The sequence below is a fragment of the Rhyacophila brunnea genome, unplaced genomic scaffold (genome assembly GCF_057557595.1).
Source record: "Rhyacophila brunnea isolate RB1 unplaced genomic scaffold, BYU_Rbru_1.0 scaffold_17, whole genome shotgun sequence".
In the NCBI taxonomy this organism is placed as follows: domain Eukaryota; kingdom Metazoa; phylum Arthropoda; class Insecta; order Trichoptera; family Rhyacophilidae; genus Rhyacophila; species Rhyacophila brunnea.
In genome coordinates this window covers 13,783,009-13,799,224 of record NW_028232827.1, presented here as the reverse complement: position 1 = coordinate 13,799,224, position 16,216 = coordinate 13,783,009, and the positions used below count along the sequence as shown (strand labels likewise).

General features: G+C 31.5%; 1 protein-coding gene across 2 annotated transcripts in view; it reads right to left on the bottom strand.

The window, feature by feature from the left end:
* Nucleotides 1–6,169: 6,169 nt before the first annotated feature.
* LOC147073714 (putative inorganic phosphate cotransporter) overlaps nt 6,170–16,216 on the bottom strand; it is a 95,495-nt gene continuing 85,448 nt past the window's right edge. For both annotated transcript variants that reach the window (XM_085944198.1, XM_085944197.1), the window contains 6 exons: nt 14,611–14,760; nt 13,035–13,167; nt 9,474–9,595; nt 7,598–7,717; nt 6,986–7,139; nt 6,170–6,370 (listed from right to left, as the gene is read on the bottom strand). In XM_085944198.1, coding sequence (XP_085800324.1) covers nt 6,318–6,370; nt 6,986–7,139; nt 7,598–7,717; nt 9,474–9,595; nt 13,035–13,167; nt 14,611–14,760 — 732 coding nt within the window. In that variant the 3' untranslated portion in view covers nt 6,170–6,317. The remainder of the gene's footprint in view (nt 6,371–6,985; nt 7,140–7,597; nt 7,718–9,473; nt 9,596–13,034; nt 13,168–14,610; nt 14,761–16,216) is intronic.

Below are 16,216 nucleotides of genomic sequence, written 5' to 3'. Positions count from 1 at the left end.
TTTTTAAATATGTGTCAGCCATGCCTTTTCTCTTATCGCAAAACTAAAAATTCATCACAATTTTAAATTTACAAAATAATCTTTGGTCGTTTAATCTTAACCATTATCATTATATCAAGAATGAAATTGAAATACAAAAATGCAGAGGCACTAAATCGACTGAGTATCTGACCCCCCAAAATATAAAAACATATGACACTGGAAATGCTGTTTTTCCTTTTACAAATAGAAAACAAACATGTCTCGTTCATATTAATATATCTGCATTGTATTTTTTTTTTTAAATAATGATAATAAATAATTCATTTTCAACCATTTTATATTATGATAAAAGTTTTTTTAAAAAACCCAAAAAATGCAGGACACTTAATTTGCTAATATAGCGAATAAATTGTCTATGATACATCAAGACTTAATTACAGAAATGCACACTGTCAATAATTTGGTCCCCTGTACACAATATTAATCATTTTATTATGCTAGCATAGCAACATTTTTACTTAATATTTATCACAATACCTAATTTAATAAATATTTATAATGATAAACAAAATATTATAATGTCTTTTAAAATACATTCATATCACAGGAAAGTACTTATACATGAATAATATCGTTGCATTGGTGGCAAAGTGAACTAATCCACATTATTTTTTTTTTGTAGTGTACAAATCTATGCGATATTTTAAAATTCATTTTAAGAAAAAAATTATTATTTATGAAAGTTATTATAAAACTAACTGTGTGGATAGCACCGCACCGTTCACCACCAAGGCGACGTAATATACCTACAGGAATTATTTTAGCATTTTACTATAATTCACAAAACTATAACTGTGGTATAATCAAACGGCTCTCGACGTCTTCAGATCAAGCCACGTTTTGCAAATAGAGTCTGAGAAATTAATTATAATGCTTCATAAAGCTCTCTTTCTAAATAGTATCAATCAAAATTTTACCAGCGGATGGCATTCATTACACATTTTCTTTTAATATGGCATTCACTCCGTTGACGCATAATGCGGTAAAATTACCAAATTTGATTTTCAATGATTAGATAATTAAGGACCTGAGTAGAAGAAGAACGCGTAGTTGAGTGTAGTTTGCAATTAAACATTTTGATGATGTCACATCTAAATTGAAGATCTTGGCATAAAAACAGCAAATGTCACAAAACACTTTTTTTTCAGGAGAGGGTAAAAACATAATATCTTGGTTGTGAATTTTTTTTTTATTAATTTGACAATTAGAAATTATAGAGAAATTGTATATGCACTATATGAATGTAAAAAAAATATTAAATTTATTTTGGTTAAATAGATATTTAAAAAAGAATGAGTGTGACATTTGCTGTTTTTACACAATTTTTGGACATTTGTTGTTTTTATTGCAAAATTGAAAAGATCGAAATGTAAATAGTACGACTAAAACTATAATTTTATTAAATAAAATAAAGAATATATATTTCTGTTATTTTTAAATCATAATACAACTTTTAATAAGGTTTGGACATATTATTTATCTATTAACAAACGACTTCAATGTTTCTAAAAAATCAAGAATTAAATATTTGAAAAAATGTTTTAATCATGTGCGGGTTAATACTGATTAGCTTCATAGTATTATTATTGATTTAATTTAATAAAACACATTTTTTAGTACCTACTTATTCCACTTTTAATAAATAAATCTGGACCGGCTTTGTCCGCCTCTGTTTTTCTGCCAACTGTTTTCAACAGTTGAAAATGTCTCTCTAAGGCGGGCGAAACCTATCCAGATTTCTTTATGAAAAGTGGAAAAAGTACTAAAAAAATGTGTTTTATTAAATTAAATCATTAAAACAATGGATTTCCACCATGGATTGATAGTTAACACGAAAAATGAAAACCGATTAGCCTCGTCTGACACCTTCACTGCAAATTAAACGATACATTTATTGGGTTTTGTAAATATTTAGCTAATTTTAAAATATTTTTTTATTTAGCTCCTTTCAATGGAACTAATCCACCATTATGTTGTTTTAAATGCAATCGTGACTTGCATTTGATTTTTATTCACTACATTGAATCTATCCCACAGCCTAGAGAGAAACTGAAATGTTCGCAAAGCACTTCTCCCTTACTAGCCTGGTCTATTTTGTACATTATTACTAGCCTGAAATGCCAAAGTTTTAACCTATATTTCATATTAAAAAAATCTTTTTCTCCGGTCTCTTTAGATTTTATAATGAAGGGCCCAGAATTTTCCTTATTGCATCCAACTGAACAATAATGAAAGTCACCGTTATTTGGTAAAAACGTTGCATGGTTTTGTTCATTTTTCTCTTTCAAGACGTTTCAGATGTCTATGCTAGTAATATCCATGATAAAATATAAAAACAATCATAAGAAAACGTTATAAAAAGCAATAATTAAACGAATCAAGGATAATTTGACAGCTCAGACACTAAATTGTATGGAATGTATACTAACATTACTAACGCCGCCTGGTGATAAAAGTGTAGAACTACTGGACCTTTGCTGTTTTCACACAAAAATGCCTGGACTATTGCTGTTTTTAGAAAAGTGGCATATTTTTGAGAGCAGATTTGAGGGTCTTATGATTTTTTTAAAAAATATATCTTTGCACAGTTGTATGTAATCATACACAGGGAATATAGAAATGCAATAAAACGAAAATGGAAAAAAGTGGACATTTGATGTTTTTATGCCAAGATCTTCAATTATTTTTGGTGAATTGCTGATGAAGTAATCAAGAATTGTGATTATAGGTTTCAAAGATACCTGCTACATGAATTTTTATTTTGAAATGATTACAAAAAACCTCAAGCGAATTTAGGACACCGAATAGAATATTTTTTGCAAAAGTAAAAACTCATTAAAATTATTAGAAAAGCATATTTAAAGTAAGCCTAAAATAAACCGTCGAATTTACAAACGATGGAGGAAAAGTACTTAGAGAGCCAGAATCATGGCAAATATCAACAAAAATAAAAAGTGGACATTACTGATTTTGAAACTAATCACCTCAATTCTAAAAGCACTGCCACTGTAAAACTTTAATCAGGCTCCTCAATTATAATCAGTCTAGGGCTAAAGTCTCGATTAGACCTAGTCCACCATTCCGTCTTGCCCTTTGCTCTCCTACTCCAGTCCCAATCCTCGGTTCTAGAAAGGATTACCTAGTTTTCTGAATAATTCCATACCTATATAATATATTATCTTTTTTCTCTACACTACTAAAGCACCTGTTCTGTTACTAATTCTAAATATTCATTCGTTCAAATAATTTTAATCACAAACAGATTCATAATATAATAGATACCAGATAGCTGCGCAATTTTCAATTGGGTATGTAAGGCAACCATATATTATTTTCAGGACATAAGCAGGATTGTAACCATGCATTAAATTACTGCATAATTATTTATGTTCATTATTAGTTTCAATATTATAAATAATATTTGATAGGTACTTTATTCTTGTCATTATTTGATGTACAAAACACTTGCAGTTTCATTTTGTACTCTATAAATAGCTTCAAAATTGTCCCAAAATAATCAATGAATCCGGTATATACTGACTTTGAAAATATGCTATTTTAAATTATGGCTGTATGCCAAAAACATGCGTTCAGATTGATTTTGAGTCATAAAGATAGAATTGGTTTCCTTCCAAGAATTCATAGTGTCACAAATACATACACTAAAATATTGGGGAATATAATGTGAGGTGTCTTTTTTTCAAATACCGATAAGTCCTTATTATTCCAATATTCATGGTTTTTGTAAATCAAGTATGAATGGTTTATTTTAACATTTTCGTTTCTCAAATGGCCTCTTTTGTTACCGAATAAACTTTTTATTGCAATAAAATATATATCATTTATTTGTTAATAAGTTTACGTCATTAAGTTTCAAACATGTTTTTTGTATACTTTTGACGGGTTTGGAAATTGTAGATCATTACATATTTTGTGAAATTACATACAGACAAATATTATGTAGGATGTATTTTCAAGTAATTCCATATTAGATGCCAAAAATATGGACTTATCGGTTTTTGGAAAAAGACACATCACTACAAACAATAATTAATAATATTACATATTTGGATACAGCAGAAATGAAAGACATATTTTTTTTTATAAAAATACTCATCACTAATTTTGCATACTTACCTATTCGTAGAAACGTATAAAATCTAGAACTAATTAATTGATTAAAATTAAGATTAATTTATTATTGAAATTGGATCCATGACAATAATTTATCCATGCAATCGTATTAGTATATAAAATTCAATTTAGAAAGTAATAAATCACAAAATAGCAATTGGGTTTTATCAAACGCGTAGGTGACATGAGGCGTCTGCAGTTTTTTAGTTGTGGGAATGTCTCAGAAGCAGTCACCCAAGACTGTGCTTTGACTGAGTTTACTTTGACTGTAATATAAGACCATGTAGAAATACTTTAAACAAAAAAGAATTCATAAAACTGCCGAGCAGACAACGTGAAGAGATGGATATTCACGCTTTCTGGATGAGGCCGAAATATTTTTAAAAGCTTTAAAATTCGATTTTTGGCAAGTAAAGATACAAGATGAACCCTATAACGCTTCTCTCCGTATACTTTTCAAGACATTCCCAGAGGACGTGATTAGCATTCTGGAATTCACAGAGACAGTGTTTTTATATAAAATGTACCAGTATTATTTAAAAGAACTTTTACGTAGAAATAAACAAATGAAAGTAAGTTATCAAAGCAAAACATCAAAAAGGCCACCATCTTGTTTATTTGCCATGGCATTGAAATAGATTTTTTTTTATATTCACCAATTCAATGGTATTGATGATATTCTAAAATAATTATTTTTACTATCAAATGTATGCAAAGATTTCGTATTTCTAATATCAAAAACCAATAATTCAAAACTATGGACAAAATCTAACGAAATATGTATATATTTTATGTATGATTTCAGACATATTGCAGTATTCTAAAACACGCTAAAATGACCAGTCCAATGTTCATTTTAATTTATTTATTGCAAAAAGGTGCCTATGAAATAATAGAAATGGATAGATTGCTCTAATTTGACAATAAAATACGATAGAAAAAGGAAACCAACTAGCAAAAAAAAGAGAAACCAGAGAAGTTATGCTGAGCACAGAAAAATATCATTAGGTGCGTACTGACTGAGCGAGCAGCCTCGCGTGGACACGAGGTAACTTCGCCATAAATAATATACATAAAAGTCTCGCGAGGCAAACGCACGCGCCACCTCGCCCGAGTATTGCTGTGACCTGATCCAATCGTTCTCGGTTTATCGATGCTCAAAGGTGCTGCGCGCGGCTGTCTCGCGTAACGTTAATTTTGTTTTGTGAGCTGGTCTGCGAGCTGCCTCACGCAGCAATTTTCGTGAAGCAAATGCCCGAGTCTGCTCACTCAGTCAGTATGCGCCTATTTACTACTAACATTGAATTGTAGACACCTCGTATGTTTTCCTTTATAACAATAGTTCAACATTTTGACAATACCTGGCCCTTTTTTAAATTAATGATTCAGCAAAATCTAAATAAAGTAACCATAGTTCCAGGAGTAATGAAGTTTTCGGAAGAGAAATAAATATCAGTGCTATTCTTTTCATTTGTGTTCCAACATTAATTATTGTAATTTACATTGTAAATAATTTCAATAAATATTTTATACACTGACAACACTGTTATTATAAATATTGTCAAGATGAGATATTACAATTAAGTGATTAAGTAATGAAAAACATTAAACTCATCAATTATTGTTTCTACTTTCAGTTTGTATAAAGAAAGAAAATCGTAAAAAGGTATACATAAATGTAACATACTGACCTTTATAATATTATAATTCATTATTATTGAATTTCATTAATAATTATTAGAAAAATGGCATCTGCGGCTAAAACAACTATAGTAACATAGCTATTACACTATTTGGTTATTCGGGTACACAAATACAACTAAAAATAAGTAAAATAAAAGTTTTGGTAAGTACCTACCTACATGAATATTATGATAACATTTAGATCATAAATTAATTTTAAAAAAATGGATAATCTTGCAGATATGAGTCTGATGATTGTGTTTGTAGGTACTAAATAAAAAAAATTAGAAATCTTAATTTACGTGTCAAAGTTTTAAATAAGCACGTTTAAAATATTATGTACAATTTTGTTCATATGCATCTATAAACAAAAATAAATTAATATTACTTATATTATAAAGGTACTTAATTATTAATTTATATTAAAGCATTATTTTTTAATTATCATTTTTTATTTGCTAATATTTCAAGTTGTCTTCTTCTTTCTTGTGTGAGTATGTTTGTTTTGTTTCTGAAATAAAAAAAAGATTAATTAATTTTGTTCCTAAAATAAGCTATATTTTTATTTTATGGCGTATTTATTCAGGTGAAATATTTACATGCTTTTTTTTTATATTTTATATTTTTTTTTTCGACCACGTCCGATCCTAATAGGATCATATGGGCCTCCACAGAGTGGAGGTTTGTATTGACAGATATTGTTTTTACGAGAAATGGATGTCAGCCACTTGCTCAACATATTATTTTATATTTAACTCCGCCTAAAATGATTTATCGGCTATGATCGCATATGGCTTGGTTATGCAGTGTTTAATAGAATTTTAAAAATATCCAACACTCTACAATAATTTATAGTCTTAGTCCAATGAAAACAATTACTGATAAAGTTTACTGTGCACTATTTATGTCGGACCTTAACAGCCTACCTCCACTCTTCGCCACTGGGGTATACTGATACGGAAATTCTTCGAAATGAAAAATTTGTCTTGGATTGTGATCGCTACTAGTTTTCCATTCAATCGACGTATTATGCCCTCGATCGGGATCAAAGACTGGATCAACCAGGTGCGGGACTCGCGACAGCTTGAATCTTAATATGCCACTTAGATAGATATTAGGTACATACCGACTTCGACATCCTCTTTGTTTTTGTTGTATTCTGGGTCATTCCACGGTTGCAGTTCGCATGTCCCGAATAACAACCAGAAGAGATTGCTCAAGAAGTAAATAGCAGCTGACAGGAAGAAGATTGGTCTCCACGCCCATGCTTCTTTTTCCGTCTGATGAAACAAATTAACACATTTAATATTAAACAAAAGAATTTCCTGCTGGATCATAGAATGTTGACTAAATTCAGTCCTATTCAAACCAGAATTTAGCTCATGTGGATGCTGTGAGTTTCAAAGTAGGTTACCTACAAGCACATTTTTTTGGACCATGTACGATCCTAACAAGATCATATGGGCCTCCACGGAGTGGAGGTTTGTATTAACAGAATTGTTTTTACGAGAAATGGATGTTAGCCATTTGCCCAACTTATTAGGTCCATACTCTGACTCAAACACAAATTGAAAAACAATATGTGTATTTGCCAGACCCAGGATTCGAACCAGGGACCCACGACATTATAGGCCGATGCTTAAGCCGCTCATTTCATGTCAAACACATAATATTTTCTTTTTCATAACATATTCATTAGAAAACAATTTTAAAAAAGCAACAGTATAGTAGCACAAACCTCATCAGTCAACATGAATCCAACGGAGAGAGGGGCAATGATGGACAAAACGTTGGCCGCAGCATTCGTGATGCCCATTAGAACTCCGGCAAAGTTTGGTGCCAGATCAATGTGATTTACCTGGAAAGAATTCAATTAATTTAATAGAGGAGCTTGGTTAAAGAGGAACATAATTTTATTCAAGCTACAGTATATCTGTACGTTTACATTTCATGCACATAAATCAGGTTGTGTGTTACATTTTCAAGTCCTTTCGGCATCACTTGGACTTAAACATAAGTGAAAATAGATACTGAGACAGGAGGGTGAAAGTTAGGGGGTCTTTTTTGACCTAAATTAAAACCACGAACTTAGGAAAAATTGAATATCCATAATATTTTATAAAAGTCAAAATATGTTTGATTAATTTTCATTTCCTACTTGGCCCCAACTGACATCTTCATTATGAAAAATACAAAGATCATTTGTTCAAAATACCTTTGCATCCAATTTTTATAACAGATCAAGATAATGTGCAGCGTCAATGACATTGAGCTACTTTACAAGCTGTTTTTTGGCGAATTTAAAAGCGGGCGATTCAGCTACTGCGATTGTGATGATGACACACAAAACTTTCATTTCGCTGAGAAGCCACAAGCCAGCGACTATTTTGACAGAACGTAGTTGCAGATCATAGACAATAGATAATATACGTAAAAAAGCATAGATAATGTACACAAGCTAGCGAGTTGAAATCATAATATTGCAGTGGCGAAGGGTGGAGGTAGGCTGTTAATATTCGCTATAAATAGTTCACACTAAACTTTTTTAGTCATATGTATTTGTTTTTATTGAACTAAGACTACAATTTACAGACGGTGTTAGTTAGTTTTTAAAAATCAATTAAACCATGCCTAAACGAAACCATAATAGTTTTGGTCTAATTTGGGCAATACGACAAAATTTTGCACACTTTTTCTTTCATAGTTATTTGTTTTCGTTGGATTAAAAATACATATTACACATATTTTTGGTTATTTTTTTAAATTCATTAAGCCCTGCCTAAACCAAAGTATAATAAATAAAAAATATTATTATATATATAAAATATTCAAAGTTATGTATGATTTAATTGTATAATGTTAGATATTTTATAGATAGACATGTATTTTTTGACTATTATCTATTATGGCTTGGTTTCTCAGGGTTTAATTAAATTTTAAAAACAAACCAACACTATCTGTAAAATGTAGTCTTATTTCAATGAAAACAAATATGTATGTCTGAAAAAGTTTAATGTGCACTGTTTATGACGGATCTTAACAGCCTACCTCCACCCTTCGCCACTGAATATTGTGTTGTTGTTTACTATTATCAGGCTCTAGCGCTATGAAGTGGAACGTAAAATGCTTGCCAAATAATGTTTCCATTTTAAAACGTCAAAATGGTAAATGTCAAAATGAGTTGTTCGTTTTTTTACTGGGAGGTCGCTAACATCGCTCTACTGCGCAGACGCAGTAGGCCCACACGCCAGCGTGTAAGGGTGTAAAATTGACCGGCTGTCAACTTTTCTCGGTAGGTAGATTGTTTATAATTTGCTTGTTAACTTGTTCGATGATGACACTGGGCAAGTTTACGAGCAGATTGTAAATTCGCCAACAAGCAGCATGTAAAGTAACTCAATGTCATCGACCCTTTTGCATATTATTTTGGATTCAATTGAAATTTGTGTTCTTTTGTTTGACTAATTATTAACAATTGTCAAAACACGATTTTGGACAATAAGGAGGTCCCCAGTTAAACAGCAAAAGAAAATCTCATAATAAGCCACTGATAACAAAATTCATCTTATAGTGACACTATTGAATACAAGATACTCTTCACAATAGATTATTACCTGGTAGCCTACATAATGTCCAGCATTCATACCGACTGTAACAGTGAGTAAAGCGACAGCTGTCGTCAGATCCTTTGGAGAGTACGAAAGTCCAATAAGAGCCAGAGCTGGACCCCAATAACCTGAAACAAAGAAGACTCTTTATATTTTATCAAAATATAAACTTTCTACATCATCTACTACCTACATTCTACAGGGATTTTATGAGAACCTAATACATTCGCCTAGTTGCTCTAGTATGAAAATATCATTATTCATTATTTAAATTTATTAAGAATGCGAAAATTCTAAAAGGAATTGCCATTACCATGTAGGTACTATTAAAAAATAATCAAAAACAATTTTCTTTAATTGATTATACAGCAATAAACCTACATAAGTTTATGAGTGCCTAATACATTTTCCAGTGCATCGCATAAGTGCAGTAAGTTCGCAGTGCATAAGAATGTAGTGAATATTTGAAAAGTAGATTACATTATGATAATTTTATATTTTTTCACAAACAATCTACCTTATCTATGAGCTCTATTTTATGAGAGCCTAATACATTTTTAAAAAATATGGAATATCAATATAATTTTAAGCGTAGTAATAAATAGGTGAAAATTGTAGAAGGCATTGCCATTTTTTCATACACAATCTACCTGCAGGGTCTTATGCGAGCCTAATACATTTTTTTTAAAATATGCAATATCTATATTATTTTAAGCTTAGTAATAAATAGGTGAAAATTCTAGGAGGCATTGTCATTTTTTCATGAACAATCTACCTGCAGGGGTCTATGAGAGCCTGATATTTTTTTTTTAAATAAGCAATATCTATATTATTTTAAGCTTAGTAAAATAGGTGAAAATTCTAGAAGGCATTGTCATTTTTTCATAAACAATCTACCTGCAGGGGTGTATGACAGCCTGATACATTTTTTTTTTAAATATGCAATATCTATATTATTTTAAGCTTAGTAAAATAGGTAAAAAAATTTAGAAGGCATTGCCATTTTTCATAAACAATCTACCTGCAGGATCTTATCAGAGCCTAATACATTTTTTTTAAATATGCAATATCAATATTATTTTAAGCTTAGTAATAAATAGGTGAAAATTTTAGAAGCGTTGCCATTTTTCATAAACAATCTACCTGCAGGGTCTTATGAGAGCCTAATACATTTTTTTAACCGGTTATATGCCGGGAGTTTTAGTATGGCCGTGCATGAAGGGCCACGATTTTCTTTTAAAAAATAAAACCCAATAAATATATATTTTTTGGCAATAAATTAATAGTATATCATATAGATTTACCAAATAAATGCACTATTTGTCATCTGCTTCGCCATTTATTAAAAAAATCAAAATCAAATATTTCACAAAACGTCAGGGTTGTCACAAAACTTACACACGATTATAAAACTATCATAAAAGAAATAAACTATAAAATCACAATATTCCAGTATTCCACCCGTGAAACAAAGTTAGGTTAGCAATGCAAATATCACGAAACAACTGACTGATATTGTCGACACGTGTGTATCAACCCTGCTGAGCGACACATATCGGTAACGAGATGAAGCTATTTTAAAACAGAAAAATGTTTGTGCAAATACGAAAATATTACACCATGATTCGAAGAGATGTTGCTGTGTATACCATATGTTTGAATTATTAAAATTATTGTCATTGGATAGTAAAAATAGGTGTCAAAGTGGACCGTATATATACGGTCATTTGCTATGGCCGGCACTGCGCCCACAGAATTGTAGAAAATTCACAATCATCTAGTTATATTGCGCTAAAATAGAAATATTTCTAATTTGCTCAGGCTGACATTTCGTCGCTATAGGATTGGTTTGTCGAATATCCGTTTTTGTCTAAATGGACCAGAACCATCCTTTTCTTTAAATTGCTTTGTAATGAAAACAGCATTTATATGCTGTAAAATAACAATTTAAATACCTTCATGTATTTAAATATAGAATAATCAAATTTGTTTTTCGTCTCCTGAGCATTTGACATTTGGTCTATTCGACAAACCAATCTACAGCGACGATTTGACAGGAAAAAATTTCAAATTTTAATTTCTCGCTTGACCTACACATCGGTGTAAGTTGAAGTCTCTGTCAGTGTTATTATTCGTATATTAGATTTTTGTAAACTATTATTATTCTGTGTGCTGTTCGAGGAAAGACGTCATGTCACTATTTTACCCAAAAATAAAATCGTCTCCTCAATACTACAACTAGATAACTCTGTTTAGGTCATTGTTGGGAAAATGAAAATTAAACTTTACTTGATTAACATAAATCTAGGCTATAATTTTGTGCTCGTCTAATTGGGAACAATTAAATAATGTTCAATTGTATGAAAAAATATTGTAGATATAATATTTTATTTATTTAATGCATTTATGGTTTTAAAGTTACCTAATATTTCCAAACAGAAAATTAATACAGTTCACATTAACTTCTGACGTACCTACCTACCTAGTTTTATCGTTTTCTAGAGAAGGAAATGTAGAATCATATTCAATCGCTATCTCAAAACAGTGAAAATCAAGTTTCATACCCACAAACTTATCTAAAGAATGGCCAAAAATGGAACTACAAACTACCATAGGACGCCATTTTGAAAATATCATTTGAATGTCAGATTTTGTCCAGTTACGAGTCTTGGGTAGTTTTCGACAGTGGCTCCCCCATCTCATTCTTCAGATAAGTTTGTGGGTCTGTATCTAGTTGTAGTAGAGGTGATGAAATATAACCAAAGATATTGATTTTCTTATGACACAAACCAGCGTAGCTACTGACGTATGGAAGTAGAGTGCATTCTTCTTCAATAACCTGCTAGGACATACGACCATAGACAATTATTTTTATTTCTATATTTGTGACTGATACGTGAAAGTACTGTATGTATAGATATATGTAGTTACCATCACAGGTGTTCGAATTTAAAACTAAGCTCATCACAGTATAAAAAGTATTGAATGATACGTCAAAAATGTTAGCATGTGGTGCGCTCACTCAGCAGACAACTTATGCTGGTGGATTTATAGTGTTAACGATAAAATAATGGAGTTGTAATGAAATTCTACCGTGTAAACACTAGTTTACACGTTTAAAAGGTTGAGAACTGCTGCTTTATATGACAGTAATAATTTATCTATAATGGAAGTCACTGTACAAAATCGCAACACTGTTCAATAATTATTAATTTATTTACACAGTGATGAATTAGGCGCAAAGTTCAATGTTTTATTCAATACCTGAATGTATGTAAAATATTAGGATGTATTTGATTTATTTCCGGTAATTTACTGGTGGTGAATTGCATTGTTAAATTAATATTGTATTGTTTTTTACACCAAATTTACCAAGGTGCCTGTTTTGGGTGGCATGTAGTCGTTGTAATATGGAGCATGCCCAGAAATAATCGAAAAATTGCAGAGTATGTATTTATTTAACAGCATCCCTACGACCAAATGCCACCACACGATTATGATCTGTTTCATAATAAAAATTAGGAGTTTACTGTCATTTCAAATTAATAGTTATTGCGAGTTACTTACCAATGGTATTTGAAACCTTTCTGGCCACCGTCACTGAGCATATCTTCTTATTGATAACGTAATCGGAGGTGAAGCTCACAGCAAAACTGAGAATCCACATGACCAAGTACGGAAGAGCTGAGAGTTTTCCATTCTGTTTTATAAAAAAAACACATACAAAATCATTTAACCTTTTCTATGCCTCACGATATTACTATGGTAGTATCTGACAGGCTGCAGATTTTGAACGATACACAATGAATGTAGAGCGAAGCTGTAACACCAATAATTTTTGGCTTAGTATTTCATAATTATTCAAACAGATGTGTTTAATTTTTTAGATTATGCAAATCAATTGACAGTGGCTAGTAATTTGAGTTTAAAATCGGACAAAATAGCTCGCGAAATTTGATCACGGCCTCATAGAGCGAGAAAACTCTCTGAAGGCATAGTCTTATGGACCTGTAACTCCCCTCTCTATAATATCTCCCCATTGACAATAAATTGTCTTTTGTTTGATTCATCGATACCCTAAGTTACTTATTATATTATACTATTGTTAAGAACATTCGATCGGTGTGGTATTGACTATTGCAATGTACGTATTCAATATTATATTATTGATCAACCCCAATTTATCCACCCTATCTAGCTGTGGAACACACATATAAACCTTTGTACACGAACTAAGCGTAACTTATATTACTTACTTACTATTTCATATTAAATTTATACTATTGTAAATGATTCTGATATCATTCAACTCGGACCATTCAACTTGTTCAAACTTAATTCAGCTCTGCTCACCGAGTTGTTTCACTGCGGATCGAACTCTCCTGAGTTCTTTCCCTTTTATTTATACACCATGTAATAAATGTAAATTGAAAATTGACGAATAAACATCTCTCGAGTCTTATTACTGGCAAACACCTTCCACTAGACCCAGTGCTCGAAATGGAAAATTTTACGAACCGGAGCGCTCGATAATTTTACAAAAATATCAACTATATTATACTATACTACATTAATTGTAAATGTGATTTATAAAAATAAGTGTGTAATTTTTTTATTATATGAATTAATATCTAGCTCAGACGGTCAAATTAATATTTCCACGAGACGGAGTGATAATTTTGTGGATTGTATTAACCGGAACGGCGCTCCGGTGCGTTCCGGTCCATTTCGAGCCCTGACTAGACCATGTGTAGGATCGGGGGCCCGTTGGTAAGGAGTTCTGTTGCCAAAAACATAACAATAGAACCGGTTAAATAATAAAAAGCTGTTTTTAATATGATAGGAAATTCTATGCAATCTGTACATGCATGGGTGACACATTCAAAATGCAGATAACTAACACGCATTCATATTGTACTCTTTCATATTGTATGACAGTGTTTTTGTTATTTTAATATATTTGATTGTACTAAGTGACTTGTTGTGATATCTGATACTAGTCTGAATATAAACAAAATTTGACTTATTGAGGTGCGCAATGTTCTACTCTCTCTCTCAAGTCAGGCATTAGGGTATTTAGCCATATAATAATAAAACCAGGCCTGATTTAACTTAGGTATAATAAATAAATTTTTGTACATACACTTTTAATGTCAACGCCCAACACTTTTCCCATGTACGAAGGCATCTCAGTGAGAAGCATCCAGAAGCCCCAGTTCTGTCCACAGTGGACCACAAGAAGAGCCCACAACGGTAAACTAGTAAAGATCGCTTTCCATGGTGTCGGGTAGACCTAGAAATTTAAATTTGAACATAATAGTTAAGTAATTGAAGATAACGTATACAAAAACCAATTTCTTTACCATAGAATTTTTAGTTTTCAAATTCCTTCATTCATTCATTCATTCATTCATTTATCGGTATCATGATCTTGCGTTATGAAGTCAGTTACAGAAGATGCCCCAAAAATCATCCATTTTAACCATTCAAGAAGAGCTGCGACTTTCAGATGTCTTTGAGAACGTCGAGGAACTGAAAAAATGTGTCTTGTCATTGGGAATGACGGAAAAGATTGGAAAAATTGTAAGGTTTTTTAAATGAATTGGAGATGAGCCTCAACAATGGGTCCTCAAAAAGAGGCCGTATGATATCGGATCACAGTCAATACCTCGGTAAAATTATATACAGTCGAACTTGGTTATTACGAGGAAGATGGGACCAACTGAATTTGCCCATTATAAGCGTTACTCGTTATATCAGAAAATAGGTATTTTTAAATGAGTAGTCATATAACACAAAAGTCGCAATTCAAACAAAAATACACAATTAGAATTTTTCCCCGAAACAAGCATGGCATTCATAAACTACAAAAGAAGTTGTTTATTGTAATGAACGCTGGTAAGTACCTACCGACTTCATAAACCTTGGATTTTTTACATGGAATTTCAACCATATGTGTGGATACTTTTTCAATATTGTCGGCGAAACAACCAATTAGGTAGGTACTTAGACACTTAACTAGAGTGTCATCAACGTAATCCGACCCCGGCGGCATCCTGTCCAGTCGAATTTTATTGCTTAGGGTCGAAATGTTACATTAACAGTTTTAAGAAAATTTTTGATGATATTTTAGCTTGGTATATCCGATAAGGAGCTCGTTATAAAAGTGAATAAATGTATGGAAAAAATCATAAACTAAAATGTGAACGAATGTTTCCTCGTTATATTCGAGATCTCGCTATATCCGTGATCGTAATAACCGAGCTCGACTGTATTATATAAAAAAAACATCCGGTTTCATAATATTGTTATGTCATGTAAGAGCTAAGCCACAGGGCGCTGCAAGTTGTGACATTGACGTAGATTGGTCTTTTGTTCCCCAACCTTTTTAGATCTGCGGAACGTTAAATATTAGAAAAATATTTCCGGCAGTGTTAATGCAGATAAAACTATTATTAATAATGTATAAAATCTTATATTATAACAGTCTGTTTTCGATTACATAAAAAATAACACGAAAATCCTATTGTTCGATCATCGTCCCATCCAACTATAATAACAATACCTTGGGTTTTTTAAATGTTCTCAATGTGGCTGGCATATAATATGTATATGGTGGCAAGGTTAAAATTTGTTCACGGATATAGGAAAAACACTAAAAATGTATTAATTAAGACGTACCTATGTAATTGTTATCAAAATGATAATATCAACTTAGGTACTGCAATAACGAAATTGATGGATGATTG